General features: G+C 38.9%; 1 protein-coding gene across 1 annotated transcript in view; it reads right to left on the bottom strand.

Moving 5' to 3' along the window:
* The window catches only part of gabrb2a (gamma-aminobutyric acid type A receptor subunit beta2a), a 123,096-nt gene extending 105,564 nt beyond the window's left edge, over positions 1 to 17,532 (bottom strand). Inside the window, exons 1-4 of the mRNA XM_057851186.1 lie at positions 17,351 to 17,532; positions 11,629 to 11,850; positions 11,445 to 11,545; positions 11,145 to 11,212 (exon numbers count right to left, since the gene is read on the bottom strand). Coding sequence (XP_057707169.1) covers positions 11,145 to 11,212; positions 11,445 to 11,545; positions 11,629 to 11,850; positions 17,351 to 17,379 — 420 coding nt within the window. The 5' untranslated portion in view covers positions 17,380 to 17,532. The remainder of the gene's footprint in view (positions 1 to 11,144; positions 11,213 to 11,444; positions 11,546 to 11,628; positions 11,851 to 17,350) is intronic.
* Between the last annotated feature and the right edge of the window lie 2,311 nt (positions 17,533 to 19,843).

Raw genomic sequence — 19,843 nt, forward strand, 5'->3', positions numbered from 1 at the left:
TGAGATATGGAAACTGGCTAGGCCACTCCAGGAGCTTGAAATGCTTCTTATGAAGCCAATCCTTTGATGCCCTGGCTGTGTGTTTGGAATCATTGTCATGATGAAAGACCCAGCCACGTCTCATCTTCAATGCCCTTGCTGATGGAAGGAGATTTTCACTCAAAATCTCTCGATACATGGCCCCATTCATTCTTTCCTTTACACAGATCAGTCGTCCTGGTCCAGAAATGCAGAAAAACAGCCCCAAAGCATGATGTTTCCACCACCATGCTTCACAGTGGGTATGGTGCAATTCAGTATTCTTTTTCCTCCAAACACGAGAACCTGTGTTTCTACCAAAAAGTTCTATTTTGGTTTCATCTGACCATAACACATTCTCCCTGTCCTCTTCTGGATCATCCAAATGCTCTCTAGCGAACCGCAGACGGGCCTGGACGTGTACTTTCTTCAGCAGGGAGACACGTCTGGCAGTGTAGGATTTGAGTCCCTGGCGGCGCATTGTGTTACTGATAGTAGCCTTTGTTACTGTGGTCCCAGCTCTCTGTAGATCACTCACTAGGTCACCCCGTATGGTTCTGGGATTTTTGCTCACCATTCTTATCATTTTGACGCCACGGGGTGAGGAGGGAGTTGAAAGTCCGTGTTGCCCAACGACGGCCCCAAAACATCACTCCTCTAGAGGAGATCTGCATGGAGGAATGGGCCAAAATACCAGCAACAGTGTGTGAAAAGCTTGTGAAGAGTTACAGAAAACATTTGGCCTCCGTTATTGCCAACCAAGGTACAAAACAAAATATTGATATGAACTTTGGGTATTGACCAAATACTTATTTTCCACCATGATTTGCAAATAAATTCTTTAAAAATCAAACAATGTGATTTTCGGGGGTTGGGGGGGGGGGGTCCACATTCTGTCTCTCATGGTTGAGGTTTACCCATGTTGACAATTACAGGCCTCTCTAAAATTTTCAAGTGGGAGAACTTGCACAATTAGTGGTTGACTAAATACTCATTTGCCCCACTGTATGTTCACAATTTGTGACTTTTACATATTTTACATGGAGTACGTGTCACTCATGTGAGATGTGCTGCACCCCCCAACCCCCCATCATCACTGGTGTTAGGATGTGCTTTAAGCTAGGCTGTGCTCCATCTTTTGTTTTCTTTTCTTGGTGGGTGAGAATATGCAATGTTGCCTTAGCATTTAAAGGTCTGTGCCGAGTGATCATCTCACACTAAATGTAACTCGATCGTAGCGTAAGCATAGCATTTGGGTTAGCTTTACCATTTAGCATGGCAAGCCTCGTCTTAAACTCTCGGACAACTTTTTTTTTACATACAGTTCGTGGTGTTCAGGTGGGTGTATTTAATCTAAAATAATGTACTATTTTCCTGCTGCGTGTGTACTGTATTATCATCATGAAGTAAGGCGTTGTCCTTGTAGACGCTACAATATGTGCTTGTCTGTCAATGTTCATTTGAAAAGGTTGTAAACATTTATTCATTTATTTATTTTTGGACTAAAAGTTTTGAATTTTCCAGACGAAAACATGTTGTGTAGTCGTCGACTAACACTAGATGAAATTTGGGTGAGATTTCGTCGACTAAAACGAGACTAAGTTGAACGCATTTTGAAATTTCTCAAATAGGACTAACAATAATTGAGTATTTTTGTCCAAAAGACTAAGACTAAGATAAAAATCAAACGAGATGCCAAAAATTATACTGTTTCACACCTTCTTATTTTCACGAACTCAGACTTGCACAAACATATGCAGACTGTTGGCAATTCAAAAGCCAACGTTGAACACAGATAATAATCAATTTAAAGAATTAAACATCAGTGTGGCAAACTTAAAATCAACCAGTTGACTACCCCTTGTATCCAAAGTAGTGCTGCAACGATTAATTGATTAACTCGAGTATTCGATTAGAAAAAAAAAAATCGAATTACATTTTGTTGCTTCGGGTATTCGTTTAATTAAAGTGGTGTTGTAATGGTTTATTTTGAAAATGTTTACATTTAGTTTATTGAGAAGGGTGGATACATTGCCTTAGGTCTGCCTCATTTCACATGGCTGAATCCAACTACTCCCTGTTAAGACCAACTTAAGCTAAGTTTTTGTTTGGGCTAATGTTTTTTAATGCATTTGTAATTTAGTTTATATGTATATTTAGCCGTCCTTTTTTTTTTTCTTGTGGGAATACAAGTCTGAACCATTTGTTAACAGCATTGGAGAAAAAAAGTTAGCATTTTATAGCATTTAAGCTAGCGGACTTTTGCTATGTAAGTTAGCCAATTGTTCTTTTGTTGTACATAGATTCTAATTTATTTATTTTCAATACCGTGTGAGGCTCAGCTCAGGTATTTTAATTTTTCATGTTCCTTATCCAATTACTCAATCATTCAAACTAACTAGTTCATTGATTAAGCGACTACTTAAATAATCGATAGCTGCAGCCCTAATCCAAAGCATCAAAAACAACTCTCAAGATGATGCAAGGCAGTTGAACACCACTAATAACCTCTGACAGAATTTTTGTTTTGATCTCATTAGATTGTAGACAGTGTAAAAAACATGGTTGATGCGTATCTGGACCTGGGTAATAAGATCACAGATCTCATGAAGGGTTCATCAGCCGGCCACCGCAAAAATGAAAAAAGAACCAAAAAAAAAACAAAGCAGACAGCGAGAAAAATAACCTTCAAATCTCCTCCACATTCTTCATCCTCCCCGTGTTGTTTGTTAAAAGCATTCCGGCCTGATGAGCAAGATCAAAGCGACCCAGCACTGAGTGGAGGTCACTAACTTCAATTCCCACAATCATGCTTGCACGGCTGATATTATTGATTTGGAAGGGATCAATCTCATCTGCTACTGTGATCTCCTCCATGTGAAGAAAGGAGGAGGACACGTTGACCCGTTACGTAAGTAGGAGCGACTGAGTTTGTCGTGTCAGATTCGAGACAGATGTGGCGGGCTTTTCTGAAGACGAATTCTCTGTCGTGGCCACAGGGGGCTGCGTGACGTCAGCTACCATTCAGCGTTTGAGCACAGTTTTGTGTTTTGCTCCACACACGGATGTACGAAGCAGTGTTTTTTTTCCACATGAATGCTCGCATGGACGCCCAGTTCTTAAGTAAGAGGAGCCTTTGGAGCAAGGCAGAGGTGGATTACATGGCTGCTGAGCCCAGAGTCACAGCCAGGGATCCAGTCAAAGCTGTGGGAGGGAAGGGACGGAGGCGGGAGAAGGAATGGGAAGTAAACCAGTGAAGGGGTTTCTATTTCAAATCTCTCGCGGACCCCCGAGGCACTTCCGCTGTATGGACGGTTTTGCTCATCTCGGACCATTCGGTAGTTGTGCTCGTGCGAAGCAGGCTGCATTAAATAGCCTTCAGTGCCACTCTGGCACACGTTGGGCAAGCGCACAAATCAAAACCTACAGAACACACTTTGAAAATGGCGCCATGAATAATTGAAAACACCACCACTTCCGATCTTTCTTACTATTTTCATGCTATTATATAACAAATCTCCTCTTTTGGGCCATTTTGTGAATTCCTCTGCAAATACAAGCCTTGATAATATACCATAGAGTAATTCCTCAATGGACGCTGTGCCCCAATTAGATGAGTGCGTCATCGCTTTAAGATATATAAATGCCTCTCTCAAATATATACACCGTGTTCCCATGAAGGAAAAAAAAAGATTTAACTGCAATGTCCTCACTCCGTATGCAACGTAGTTCACAAAACTGTTAAACATTTTCACTCTATTGCAAACTAAAACAGCAGCACCTACTAAAACCTGTTAATCCACAGATGACAAACTCAAAGTAATAAATGTGTAATTAATCTACTTGTTTGCACGAATTATGATTTTTCTTTTTTAAGCCTTACAGAGCACTCAATAACACATTGATTGCCATAACAAAAAAGTTAATAATAATAGATAAAATAAAATATAAATAATCAAAATAAACACACACACACACACACACAAAAAAAAAAATCGACTGCCATTGAAGGTGCTACACGTCCAATCCATTTTGACTAGGAGGGGCAAATGAATTGGCGCCTCCCACTTGATATGGATTAGACATCAAGAGTCGTCAATGGCACTGAAACATGAGCATTCACAGCCAGCCTTCCGAGTTTGAATTCAATTTTAAATCAATTAAAGGTTCAGGTACGGATGTCCTGATCCGATCACATCATCAGAAATCGGGCCGATCGCGCCCTTTTTCAGAGGATCGGAATCGGTTGAAAAGGACTGCATTTTTAATTTTAAAAAAATATTTAAGTTTTTCTGTTTCATACTCGTACACCGCCACAGCCTCTCAGCCTCCCTCCTGCTAAGCAGTGTGGCCAAACTGTCCAGCTTGCGTTTGGTACTTAAAGTTAACAATTAGAGATGTCCCGATCATGTCATTTTCAAAGTATCGGAATCGGCAAAAAAATATCGGCCATGCCTTTTTTAAATATATATATATATTTTAAGTAAATCGTTTTCTAATTGTATTTAACGTTACAGACATAATATGTTACGCTCATCCAGAGTCTTTAGTTTAGGCTTAAGGTAGGGATATCAAATTCATCCCGAAAACGGCGTTAATTAGTTTTTTTTTTTAAATGTATCACGTTAAAATATTTAACGCAATTAATGCTTGTGCTGCACGACCCACTCACGCATTGTCACGCTCAATCTATAATGGTGCCGTTTTACCTATATAGAGAGATAAAAGGCAGCGTAAAATGAGTAGCGTGAATTTTGTCAGCCTTTGAAGCCTTTTTTAAATTGGCTAAAGCCTTACAATCCCTCTCCCTATGATTAGAAATATCATGGGCAGCAATGTGGGAAAGCAAGGTAGCAATTGATCTTTTTCTTAACACCTTATGTTATTTCCCAACGCAGAGAAGATATATCAATTGGTAGCACTACGCACAGTCATGGTTCCACTTCCCATCATGCATTTGGGTTGAATGGCTGCAGTATCATTTACTGAAAGCTCAACAAATACACTAGATGGCAATATTTAGTCACAATATACAAAGTCACAAGTCTTTCTATCCATGGATCCCTCTCACAGAAAGAATGGTAATAATGTAAATGCCATCTTGAGGATTTATTGTCATAATAAACAAGTACAGTACTTATGTACTGTATGTTGAATGTATATATTCGTCCGAGTTTTATTCTTTTTTTTTTTTTTATGTATTGCCAAAATGTATATGATCGGGAAAAATTATCGGGAATGATTGGAATTGAATCGGGAGCAAAAAAAAGCAATTGGATCGGGAAATATCGGGATCGGCAGATACTCAAACTAAAACGATCGGGATCGGATCGGGAGCAAACAAACATGATCGGAACAACCCTATTAACAATTATTGACGGGTTTGTAGCTTTGATCTTGCCAGAGAAGCTTGGAACCCTGGCTCTACGATCAAAGGCACAAATCCGTGAATCATTGTTAAACTTGCATAAGTGTGCTGTGGGAACTCATTGTGTCAGTGAGAGGCTGTTCTCAGCAGCGTGAGCGTCAAAGCTTGAGTGGATTTGAGTGGACTCACTCAATGAAGCATTTATTAAAGACAAACATTTTTCTTTTTTATTCTTGCTTAAAGATAATTCATATTGTAAAGGCAGTACGGTGGGACAGTAACATGTTTGGAACTTTGGAACTTTTGGAAAAAAAAATAATAATACATTTTCGGGATCGGGACTGGGTATTGGCAGATTCTAAAAATCAGGTGACTTGGTGCAAATATATGCGATTGGGACATCCCTAGTTAAAGGTAGTAAGTGCCAACTTTTAAATATCTGTCCACTGTAGTGAACACTGTCCCTGAAAGGGTTAGTATAAATTACGCAATAGCATTATTCACTATCAGTACTTGGCTATCATTGTTAACCATTAATATATATGAAATATTGAATTGCATTGGCAATTATGTATATACAATATGATAAAATATCTACTATAAATAGTGCCTTGAGATATGAACCTACGAGTTTTTTATGCGCAGCGACTCAAATTTTGAGATGCCAGTGCTGTATGGTGGCAGTGAATTCAACTCAGTTCACATCTAGACATGTGACGATTACCGGTTTCAAGGTATACAGTGGTATGAAAACCGAAAAAAAATTCTGTCATACGGTAAGGTATTAGCTATTTTTTATGTCTCAAAAATGCATGGAGAAATCCCTCGTTAGCAACTGTAAGGCTCAACCCTCCCCCACCGGTTGTCAGTGAGTCAGCTGTGCTACACGATGGCTGGAGGAGGTGAAACTCCTGAAACCCCCCCGCATCAAAGAAAAAAAAATCGCTGGTATGGGAATACTTCGGCTACAGAAAAGTTACAGACGGCTGCAGCTTAGAGGAGGAGGGCCAACCGACATGCATGTATGCATGTTTGCGGAGGGTGGCTGCTGAGGAGACAATACCTCCAATATGATTTCACATTTATACATAATTAAAGGTTCTTAAACACTGTCATGAATGTTTCCCACCAGCTACGAGAGTTAACTACAGTGTGTTTAGTGTGTCTTCTGGTGGTAAAACATGGGGTGTTTTTTTTCTCTCTGGCAACTGTCTGTGTTGAGAAAGAGAGTTTATGTATAATGTAAACATGATACGAAGTCACACACACGTGCTTTTTATGGAAAATAATTCAATTATTTTTGTTCGAACAAGTATTTCGTGACGATGATTAGCGAAAAACTTGTTTTAGGGGACTAAAACATAAGACGAATGCCAGTTTTCTTCTGACAAGAGGACAACAATATGAAAATGAGACGTAGTTTATGTGTGTGTGTGTGTGTGTGTGCGTGTGTGTGTCATATGTTCACAATTTGTGACTTTTACATACTGTACGTGGAGTACGTGTCACTCATGTGAGACGTGCAGCACCCCACAAGCCCCCATCATCACTGGTGTTAGGATGTGCTTCAAGCTAGGCTGTGCTCCATCTTGCTTGTTTTGAAACAAATGGTAAAATTTGTTTTCTTTTCTTGGTGGGCGAAAATATTAATTGTTGCTTCAGCTTTTACAGGTCTGTGCTAAGTAATCATCTTACATTAAATGTAGCTCGATCGTAGTGTTAGCACAGCATTTGCGTTAGCTTTACCATTTAGCGTGGCAAGCGTCATCTTAAACTATCGGACAACTTTTTTTTTTACATACAGTTTGTGGTGTTTAGGTGGGTGTAATAAATCTAAAATAATGTACAATTTTCCTACTGAGTGTGTATTATCATCACGTAGTAGGCGTTGCCCTTGTAGATGCTACAATATGTGCTCGTCTGTCAATGTTCATTCAAAATTGTTGGAAACATTATTATTTAATTTTGGAATAAAAGTTTTAAATTTTCTGGACGAAAGAGATGTGAAATCGTCGACTAACACTAGATGAAATTTGGCTGGGATTTCGTTGACTAAAACTAAACATAGTTCAACGCATTTTGAAATTACTAAATACCATACCGTCCCTACGGTATTAGCTATTTTTTATGTCTCAAAAATGCATGGAGAAATCCCTCGCTAGCCCTCCAATATGATTTTGCACTTATACATAATTAAAGATTAGTAAACATTGTCATGAATGTTTCCCACCAGCTACGAGAGTTAACTCCAGAGTGTGTGTATAATGTAAATATGATACGAGTCATACGCACGTGCTTTTTATGGAAAATAATTCAATTATTTTTGTTCCGATGGTAATAATTTTGAGCTGTGGCTGTGGGTTTAAGCTCACCTAAAGGACTGCATTTATTCTAATTTTATTTAGAATATTTTGTTATTTTTGCCAATTTATTTTAACTTAACATTATACTTATTTTCCAACTTGCTAATGCTGTGAAAATTAAAAATCCTGTTCAATAGATTTTTAAAAATTATTTTAATCCAGATAACTTAAAGTAACACATTTTAGAGCTGTAATGGCAATACAGTGACATTTTGGCTTAAAGTTATCATACCGTCAGAATATCATACCGGCACATGCCTATTCACAACAAGCAAGTAAACAAATACTCAAAAAAAGAGAAGTGACTGAGGTAACTACATTGGCACGACACCGGTGGGCGTACCATATTCAATGGATGACGATCTTGGCGAAAAGTATAGCCTAAGCAGCCTCATTCGGAATTCCCCTCAAGAATGAGGGGAACAACATTTTCAACTTATTATTAGGAAGATTCTTGTAAGTTAATTTTTTTGCTGACACTGCGTTTCGGGGTCATCAACATGTTGTGCCCTGCCCCAAAAGTCAAACTCCGCGTATGTCAGTGGCTCTATGTCAACTTTTGATTAAGTGTAGTGACTATGGTCCGTGAAAGTGCTAGAGTTGTCTATTCATTTTAATCAAATAGCTTTTTATATGTATATATTTTTAAAAAAGGCTTCTCAGACCGTGTAAATACATACCTGTCAAGTTGTACGGTTTCGGCGTAATTTGTACAAGTGAGCACTGATTTTTAAATGTGTAATCTGTACGTTTTTCATGCATTACATTTTTTTTTTCCGTTCAGATTTTGTCACCGTTTCGGCAACGAGACAATGTGCGTTATGATACGTTACTACGTTGGTTGAATGACGCGAGAAAAGTCAGAGACACTGAGAGAGAACAGTGTTTGTTGTGTTGCTGTAGCAAACGCGATGCTAGGCTAGGTGGCTCCAATATTTCCAGACTGTAGCCAACAGCCTACAATCTACGCCTAGATATCCCATGCATATAAAACTACATGCGAAATGACAGACGGCGGTGTTAGTAAACAGCCGCCATTTTAAAGCAGTAGACTTCTCAGAAAGGCTCTGTTGTAGTGAACCTTCCTAACGAACCTAAGTAACATTTTATCTAAAATACTCCAAAATCGGCAAAATCTTGACTTGAACCTATCTTTAAATGATGCAACAGTTTTAAAACTTTCACATGTCGACAGTAGACAGAAGGGAACTAATGCAAAAACAGTAGCAATTTAAACAACTTTAACAGTTGATTCACAACATTAAACGACTTCCAAACATAGCAAAGGTTACTATGCTTTTTGTTTTCTTTTTTTGTTTTTTTTTTTTGAAAAAATGAAAAAGACATGAAAGGTAACACCAGTTACTTTGCCAAGTAACTAATTACTCTTAAATGATAGAAATTGCCAAAAGTGCAACATACAATTATAACAAAAGTCACTGTTAAATTTTAGTAATCGTGATGTAGCTGAAGATATTGATTGTTCTTTGATTGCACCAGGTTATGTGTTACAATATTACCAATAAATTCATATTATTTTTAGGGCTGTCAAATGATTAAAAATTTTAATCGCGTTAATCACAGCTTAAAAATCAATTAATCGTAATTAATCGCATTTCAAACCATCTATAAAATATGCCATATTTTTCTGTAAATTATTGTTGGAATGGAAAGATAAGACATATATACATTCAACATACTGTACATAAGTAGTGTATTTGTTTATTATAACAATAAATCAGCGAGATGGCATTAACATTATTAACATTCTGTTAAAGCAATCCATGGATAGAAAGACTTGTAGTTCTTAAAAGATAAATGTTCGTACAAGTTATAAATATTTTATATTAAAACCCCTCTTAATGTTTTCATTTTGATAAATTTGTAAAATTTTCAATCAAAAAAAACCCTAGTAGCTCGCCATTGTTGATGCCAATAATACACAATGCTCATGATGCTGAAACCCATAAAATCAGTCACACCCAAGCGCCAGCAGAGGGCGACAAAACACCAAGTAACAAGTGGACATGACACTGTGCTGTCATTTTAATTTGTTTGAGCAGTGCATGTGCGTTAAATGCGTCAAATATTTTAACGTTATAAATTTTTAAAATTAATTACCGCCCATTAACGCGATGATTCTGACAGCCCTAATTATTTTTTTTAAATGAGGTTTTTTTTGTTATATATTGCACGCTATATACAACATTGTAAGATAGTCACCAATTTGTAAGGGCATACGTCACTATTCGTAAGATTGCCAACGGCTTCAAGTTGACAGGTATCTAAGGGGCAGTTTACATGGCAACTCTGCGACACGAAGACGCAATGACTGAGTAGTGGAATTGGCTCGCGTGCATATGGTGTCGGCGAAGACGGAAGGCGAAAACGAAAAATTCTGAATCCTGCCTCGAAAGTGGAAGAATTCGATTGTGGGGGATTGAGGGGGGCTTGCTTCGCATGCATATCAAAGGCTACTGCCGCGCCGGACCCGCGCCGATAACGTCGGCACTCGTACACGTCACATTGGGCTTGCGCAGCGGTGCTATTAAAAATTGCAAATGGCGGAACGTCAGCTTTAATTTACTGTTTTAATAATATTTTAAAATTTAAATATGTTGAATGTTTCCATTTTGTGACTTTTGGAGCAAAAGGAAAATGCCATTGCTTTGAATGGGCGTGCATGTTTTCTTCCGGGCTGAGGAGCCCCGTGGGGTCAAAGTGCATCATTCGCTGTTGCCTTGTAAATCTGCACTGCCCCCTCGGGCTTGGCTTGAATACTACATCGTTTTCATGCGGAATTGCGAGATTGTTCGAATTGAAACGAAACCATGTAAATGCACATTTGAAATTTTTCGTCTTCTCGGAGAGTCACCATGTAAACCGCCCTTAAATACATTGAGTGTAATATATATTTTATATATCTGCATATTTTTTTCAAATTATATGATAGACTGAATAACATTCTCACGGGTCACACACGGCCCCCGAGCCTTAGGTTCCCCACCCATGCTCTTCTACATGCAAGGAGAGGGTAGGTGTCAACAAAATGACACTCGTGGAGCAAGAGAACGTGATGCACTCACACAAACACGCGCGCACGCGCGCACGCCCACAGCTCTGAGCGCGCATAGCCGTGCCAGTGCGTCTGAGTGCGCCACTGAGTGTGTGTTCGGAATTCAAATGCGGCCAGCAGAGCTGCAAATGCGGGACTGAGGCGAACATGGACACGGACTGACACGCAAATCCCACATTTAGCAAAGATATACTTGAAAATAATGTGAATAAGGCGTTTCATACACTCTGCGCACATTTAAAAAAACAGTGCTAATTAGCTCAATCCCATCTGCGCCATGCATGCACATGATGTTGTGCAGGATAGAAGATGCACCTACCATGTTGACTTCGGACACCATGTCTATGCTGGCTATGTCAATATTCATGCCCACGGCCACAGGAGCACCTGCAAAGGCAGACAGCCATTTGAGAGGACAAACCTTCTCATATCAATTTCATCTTCGTGTCACAACACGCCGATGAGCAATTCAGTGATGCCGTCTTGTCAGCTGCTTCGAACGATTTATTAATCGCATTTCGTTGCTCTAACCGCATTATGTCAATTAATGCAGATTTGGCGAGCTATTATCATCACCGCGATGGCGTTTTGAAAGGAGTGAGAGAATGAGGGGGGGTACCTCCAAAATCGGGCCTCAATCGAATGTCGTATCCGTTCATCAGTCTGTCCACCGTCTCTTTGACCAGAGGCATGTTGCTGGGATCTTTGAGATCCTTGACGCTAAAGGAGGAAAGGGAAAAAGGTGGTGTGTCATGGCCAAAAAAAATAAGAAGGTAATCATAGCCGACGTGAGAAGATTTTACCTTTGAGTCCAGACAAAAGTGACGAGCAGGGAAAAAGTCAAAATCCCAAAGTGGTTTTTCCTGATCCTCCCCATCTCAACAGTTTTTGAGGCGGTTTCGGGATGCGAGTGAGGAGCGCGCACATCCAACTTGCCGGAGACGGTGCAGAGGAGCCAGTGAGGTGCGCATGCGCACTGCCGAGCCGAGATCAAAGCGCGGAGACGGCTGATGGTGCATGAGAAGCTTCCATTGCGGAGGAAGAAAATGTATGACAGGCGCAAGTGCGTGCATGCGCTTAAGAAAGACACACTATGGGAGAGAAGCGCTTTTATTCTCTTTTTTTTCCCCACCCTGCACACGCATTTGTCAATACCATGGTCTTATAATAGCAGCATATAGACAAGAAGCTTGTTTGCGTGCAACTTTTGGACGTTCTCACTTTTCAAGCTTCCTTCTTTTAACTCTTTGGATTCCAATGACGTTGATAGCTGTTTATTCTAAGGGCCAGTTTTGATTGACCTACAGCAAATTAGGAATACAATGTTGAATATGGCCTGCACAAAAAGCTGAAATTCAGCAACATTCTGTTGCACTTCTCAGTTTTAACGCTAGATAGAGCTAGTCACTTAAACAGTGCCTCTGAATTAGCTAAGGCAGACATGTCCAAAGTGCGGCCCGGGGGCCAAATGTGGCCCGTGGTCAAATTTCATCCGGCCCCCCAGCTGTCATAAGTCCCCTCTATCATAAGATCAATAACGTCTGGCCCGCACACAGACTTAATAAATTGGTCAGCCGTACTGCTACCAGCATATGAAGTAGCTTACACACTAAATGCTGCTCCTCATTTACCCACTAAAAGGCAGCAGGAGTCTAAGCAACATTACCCCGTGTGATCCTTGACTTCCAATTTTCTAAAATGGCGACAATCAACAAAAAAAAAAGTTGACTGTGACGGCTGACGCTTCAAGGATAGGTGGAAATTGGACTATTTCTTCAATAAAATAAGCAAAAACTGTGTCTGCCTCATTTGCAAAGAGACAGTCGCTGTTTGTAAAGAATTCAATGTGAGGCGATATTACCAAACAAAACACGCTGACATGTACGACAGGATTACGGGGAAGATACACAGCGAGAAATTGAAGCAACTTTTGAAGCTAGTTTAATTTCACAGCAGCAGTATTTCGCAAGAGCCCGAGAGTCGAAAGAGAACGCTAGTTGCGAGATTGTTGAAATTATTCATTTTTAAAAAATAAAGCAAATGTGACACACAGAATAGCTTGCTAAAATTTGCTTAAATATATTGGTCTGCGTAAAGAACGTCATCCAAGGTCGGCCCCCCACATTTTTACCACACCAAATCTGGCCCCCTTTGCAAAAAGTTTGGACACCCCTGAGCTAAGGGGTTCAAAAGCTGACATATGATATCAATGTAGGAAACTGAAGTATTTCAGCATTTTGTTTTACATGAATTAATTTAATATAAACAATCCATGTGCATATGCTTCAAAACTCTATTGACCTGAAGTAAAATAAACGCTAACTGCAGTTTCTTTGCTTTTAACCAAGAATCGAAACTGTTTTACATCCATATCTGTGAAGAATTCGGGGATTTAAGCATTTATTCACAAGAATTTTCACCAAAAAAGCTGTTTACGTCAGACAGCCGCTAGCCTCATTCAGTAACAGAGTAGCATTGTACTTCAACATATTTACGTAAAATAAACGCTAACTGCACGGTTTCTTTGCTTTTAACCAAGAATCGAGACTGTTTTACATCCATGTCTGTGAAGAATTTGGGGATTGAAAGGGTATGACAACATCTGGGGAAATGCTAATATTCCATCATTTATCCATCAACGCATGCCTTTTGAATTCATATCATGCCACTTCGTGTAATTACACACATCACAACACCAAGAAAATGATAGAAATTAGGTCGATTGTCAAGCTAAAAGGACCCGCCCCCGAGATGCCGGAAATCTAGCATATTGTGTGCGTGACGTCACTATAGGGAAACAACCGGCTGAGTGCTTAGTACTGAATGGCGGCGATGACGGCAGACAATTTTGTTTCTATTTGTAGCGACGAATCCGACATAACGAACACTCTTCTAATGGTGATGAGGAGAGTTATGAACCTTTCTTTGGTGTTTTGGGTTATCAATTTGAGCCCAAACGAAAGCCAATGCAGCCTAATGAAAGGATCATTGAGGGGAGCAATCACATCTGATGAAACACCGGCGGCAACAGAATCACCGAATGGTTTGTTTTGCATTTCTTTTTGTGAAGCTGATACACCGTGACCGCAAAACAATGGTGCTAAAAAAACTATTTACATTACAAACATACATGTGCAACACGGAAATGGCGTAAATTAACGTTTAACGACACGGCAAAGTCGTTAAGTGAGAGGGCTACGTGCAGTTGTTGTGTGCGCCAAACATGGCAAACATAAGTTAATATTCCTTTCTTTAAAGAAAGTTTGTAGTGTGTACTTAGGAATCGCTGCATTCGCGGTCCTTTTTAACGTTACGCGCATGCCAACTTTGTCAGAACACCGGCAATGTGCGGCAGAAAAATACAGCAAATATAAAATAGCATTTGTTTTTAGCCCCGTAGTGTTAAGTGCAGGGAAAAAATACAACTCACCCGCTGAATCAGTGGGAGGGCTGAGTTTGTTTCGTTGAGACGAGATGGTCCCGAGATGGGAGAGTGAGAGAAGCTAGCATCACAAATACACGATGTTGGAAATTGTAGCACAGTTTTCAGCGCGCTCCTAGCGATGTCAGGATATTCCGAAATGACTTTAATCCAGAAATTTGGTAGAGTTGTTGTGTCAAATGTACGTTTAAGTCGCCGTGATTTGCGATCTGTACAAGCTGATATTCCTATTCCACAGACATGCTCGAATCACTCGATTTATTCACATACGAGTCACGAATTCACTTCTTCGCAGTTCGTGGGTCTTTAGTGATTGGGAAGTAGCATAAATTTTGTTTTCTTTGAGGTTGTAGGCACATCTTCTTGCTCGTCAGGTTCCCTTTTCCCCGTAAAATTGCAAAATTAGCCCTCTTAGCACTGACGAACTTTACTCATTGTCTGCGTAGTCCAGCTCTTTTTCTCGCGTTCGGGAACTCATGGGTGCTACATTGCGACAAATGGCTATTTGTAAACCAGATAGCATGACAGGTTTGAACCATTTTAGCGATTTTTTGATAAAACACGAACGCAACTCTCTCGTCGATAAACAACGATGGCACCTGCCTCGACCTTTTGTTTCCTTGTTATGACGTCTCCGCCCAATTCGGCTGTTTCCGGAACACTTTCAGAAATGTTCGTCATTTTCGATCTATTTTCGATAATTGCTCATTAATGTGATTGATTTTTTTGTTAACTTTATCAATATTTGTTATCTTGGCACATAACGGTTCTGTTGATGTCTCACACCCCCTTTGCGTTTTCATACCCTTTAAGCATTTATTCACAAGAATTTTCACCAAAAAAGCTCCGTTTACGTCAGACGGCCGCTAGCCTCATTCACTAACAGAGTAGCATTGTACTTCGACATATTTACGTAAAATGAACGCTAACTGCAAGGTTTCTTTGCTTTTAACCAAGAATCGAGACCATTTTACATCCATTTCTGTGAAGAATTTGGGGATTTAAGCATTTATTCACAAGAATTTTCACCAGAAAAGCTCTGTTTACATCAGGCTGCCGCAAGCCTCATTCACTACAATACTGTATATAACTATACAATTGTATGACAATAAAAGGCTATTCTATTCTATAAATTGTGATTGCATATAGAATTTAATAATAATCTATTTATGAATTATTTATAATTGATTCAGCATAGTTTCCTCAAGTATTAAGTTTCTTATGTGAAAACTGATTTATTAGCTGTTGAAAAAAAATTAACATATATGTAAGTATAAATATGTTAAATATTGCTATTGATCCTAAAAATATGTGATCATCTCCGCATTTGGTAATTTTTGTGTATCTAGTGTAAAATCTGAATTTTATAGCCATTTTAAGTTCTGTTGTATAAAAAATAATTAATCAGGATTTTATAAGGGAGCGACTTTGAATTTTTTTGATGCTGCTGCTCATGGAGACTCATATATGGCTAATTTAGGTGCCTGTTTTGGTTATAGATTGGTAGCAGCTTTGGTTTCGAAAATATTTGAGGTTTTTGAAAATAGGCCCTCTACAGATCGGCCCTGCGCCCCGTGTCATGTCAATATATTATGAAGACTATACCATGTGATAACTTGAGCTCTTTTTGTGACTTTTTCCACTGTTGGACATTTTCTTTTTGTTGTGCAAAGTTTGTATGAGTAGTGTATATGTTTTGTAATATCCTTATACCTCAGTATTATTTTGCCTAATTAATTAACCTTAACTGTTATAGTCGTCAAATCCATTTCAACTGGGAACTCAGGAATTGCGTACCGCACAAATGCTATTTTTAGACCGTGACGTCGCCATCGTAATGCGGGAGTGGGACATTATACGTGCGCCCTCGCATACAATCCATTATATTTCTGCTTGTTTTCTCCGGTAATCTTTCAAAAATAAACATGCCGATCAAACACTGCTGATATGGAACTTATAGAAACGACTCTAGACATTACGACATATGAAGGGTGTTTTCTTGATACGTTTCCCGAAACCAAAAACTCGGAGGAAAAAAATGTAAGAATGGATCAACTTGCGCGGATGTCCAAAAGTCCAGTTTAACGCCAGCAAGGTGAAGCCACTCACATTTCATATGCAGTAAACATTTTTTTGGGGCCATGGTCCCTCAGAGGACGAAGAGGTAAGCCATTTTGATATTTTTACTTACTTTTTAGGGTGGCGATTTGCTTCTGTCTGACAATAACGACCTGGAAAAAATTAAAATGGTATCCGACTGCCACTATTACCTTTTCTGTTGTAAAAAAAACAAAAAAAAACAACTTTAGTAAGGGGGAAGTGTAAATAAATTATAGAATTAAGATTTGTTATTAATGAAAAAATTAAAAGTGTTTGCAGCACCTCCGCGACCCTCGTGAGGAATAAGCGGCATGGAAAATGAATGAATGAATGAATGTTGGCTGTCACCGAGTAGCATTTGCGATCGCTATACAAAAATATCTATGTAAATTGCCCGCAAGAATGGTCAGAGTAAGACAACCAGAGGATATAATATACATATAAGAAAGAAAGGGCATATGGTGGTAAAGCATAGATTGTTGAAACAGGCGAATGTCATTGTCAGTCGTGTAAGAAAAAGGTGTTGATAAAAAAGCTAAGGCTAAGCTTAGGTCGGCTCGGCTCTTTTTCAGCCCTCAACATTCAAGCCATCTCTTTAACTGAACATTTGTACGTTCTTCCACATATTTTTGTGTATTTTTGTGTTCCGCGGAGATATCAAATTTAATGTTTTTATAATGTAATATATCTTATTAATTTAATTTAATTTAATAAGTTTTTCCATGTCACTCACACTCTTGCGAAACAAATCCTTACCGTTGTGAATTTGGAAATGGCGGCAGGCAAAACAGGAGACGGCATCCTTTTTGACTGAATAATCCAGCCAGGAATACAACAGTTTTTTTTTAGGGGAATTCGCAATCAGGCTACTTAGGACGGCTACGCTTTTGGCCAAGGACGTCGTCCATTGAATATAGGACGCCCGGTTGTGGCTCTGTTGTACAATTAGCGTCTTTAGTGGGACAAACTGAAACTCCGCTTACCATTTTAACAGTGCTCTCCAGCGTTTCATGGTCCACACCTTCAATCCTTGGTTCTCACTCAGTAGTTGTTGTCGCTTTTGAAAGCTTAGGTTTGAAAAAAATTACGTATATCCATCTTGTTTCTTCTTTCCTCAGGTGGTTTTGGCTAAGCAAAGCAAATGAAAGTCTCTAAGGTGCTAATCACATTGTCTGTTCTAAAATTAATTTTGGCCCATTATAATATTTTTTTCTTGTTCATTTCATTCATTTTTGTTGTTTTATTGCTTAACAACTTTTATAGACATTTTACCGACAAAGTCTCAATTTTAAATTCATATACACTATTGCAAAGTCAATAACATGCAATGACATTTTCAACCACCGGGAGTGCTATACCCCCTTAATCGCTGCATATGTTCATACAAACTACGCCCCCTCCAAACCACTCCTGCTGTTGGTACGGTGACACGAATAATTCGTTTACTATTTGGAAGTTCAAAGGGTTTTTGGGACAATAGGCCCTAGCTCAATTCCTGACCTTAAACTTAACTAGACACAGGAGTATTGCGGGCACAAGGGTGTGCCTAAACATAACTAGATTGTAATCTTTGCTATGTTTGGAAGTCATTTAATGTTGTGAATCAACCGTTAAATTCTTAAAATTGCTCCTGTTATTGCATTGTTCCCTTTTACTTTCGACATGTCAAAGTCATAAAACTGTTTCAGCATTTAAAGATAGATTCAAGACTCAAGATATTGCCGATGTAGGAGTATTTTAGATAAAAAGTTACTCACCTTAGGTTCGCTATAAAAAATCTGTCTGAGATGGCTACTGGTTTAAGATGGTGTCTGTTTAGTAATGTTGTCGAGTGTGTCATTTCGCATCTAATTTTATATGGCGGAAAACACAGACAAGACTGAAAAAGTTTCTACTCTTGCACTCCTCTTTAAAATAAACTGCTGTATTTTAAGCCAAAGGAACTGTTGTATTTGATAGAACAATATGTCTATATGCTGCCATAGCAGATTCATGGTGCATTAAGCTCCTGAACTATTTTTAATTTGTCCCTTTTACCCTGTAAATCCCCGTTTACAGACATCGCGCAACCGCTTTTGTTTCAACCCAGTCATAAAAAGAAGGTAATTATATTTAATAATCCAAATGTCTGTCATTTTTATCTTAGAATCATTCATTTATGTCCAATATTTCATTTAAAAACAAAAAAACGACTTTTAAAAAAATTATTCACTCGCATATTTTAAACTTTTAAACAAATTAAGTCACAATGAAAAAAATAGCGTCTGTAAAAAAAAAAAGTCACGGATATCTACCTCATAACTATCGATTGTTTTTTTTGTTTTTTTGTTAGTGTCGCATTTTCCCCAATATGTTAGATGATAATCGATCCAAAAAAGAAAACTTGAGAAAAACGTTTAAAAGGGTAAATATATGAAAAACAACATCTCGACCACTCCTTGATGGCTGCGATTTCTGCATCACGACCCTTGTTATATTACCATGTTTCACCCATAAAATCCCCCCAAAATCCGGCTGTGGCCATTCACATCTTTGTCTTGACACTCGATGATACAGGCTACATGGAGTTTTTGGATCGAAACGAGGTAAGTACGCGATAATATCTCATTAAAATCATGGCGTCTTTAATTCTGCTCTCACGTGCTCTCACCTCCAGTTAGGGTTTTGCTGTTTAAAACATTTTTATTTTTTAATGCCCTCCTGTTCAATTTTTTTCTTCCCCCATAAAATAGAGATTTTAAGCTTTCCAATGATGTATCACTCATGCCTATAGAACAATTTTGAAATTTGGTCAAATTGGGGGTCTCAGAGCGGAACTTCAAGTGTTTTCCGCTCTATACATGTGATATGAGATGCATGTTTCTAGTTCTATATACATGTGATATCTATAAGTTCACGTGTGGAGTCCCTCAAGGGTCAATTCTGGGACCACTCTTATTTAACATCTATATGCTTCCCTTAGCTCAGATAATGGAACAGTATGACATCTCCTATCACGCCTATGCAGATGACACACAACTGTACATTTTTGTGTCCCCACATGATTATAGTCCCTTAGTCTCCCTGAGTAAGTGTATTCATCAAATCAATGAATGGATGTGCCAGAATTTTCTCCAGTTAAATGTGGAGAAGACAGAGGTGATAATTTTTGGGCCAAAAAAGGAAAGGTCAAAGATAAGCAGGCAACTTAGCTCAATGTCACTTACAGCTACAAATCAAGTCAGAAACCTTGGCGTAATTATTGACTCAGACCTAAAATTTGATAGCCATCTAAAGTCCGTCACTAAATCCGCTTATTACCACCTAAAAAATATAACCAGAATTAAGGGGCTTCTGACTCAACAAGACATGGAAAAACTTATGCATGCATTCATTTTCAGCAGATTGGACTATTGCAACAGTATATTTACGGGTCTTGATAAAAAATCAGTCAGGAAGCTGCAGCTAGTACAGAATGCTGCAGCCAGAGTCCTCAC

The sequence above is a fragment of the Corythoichthys intestinalis genome, chromosome 11, assembly GCF_030265065.1.
Source record: "Corythoichthys intestinalis isolate RoL2023-P3 chromosome 11, ASM3026506v1, whole genome shotgun sequence".
Classification (NCBI taxonomy): domain Eukaryota; kingdom Metazoa; phylum Chordata; class Actinopteri; order Syngnathiformes; family Syngnathidae; genus Corythoichthys; species Corythoichthys intestinalis.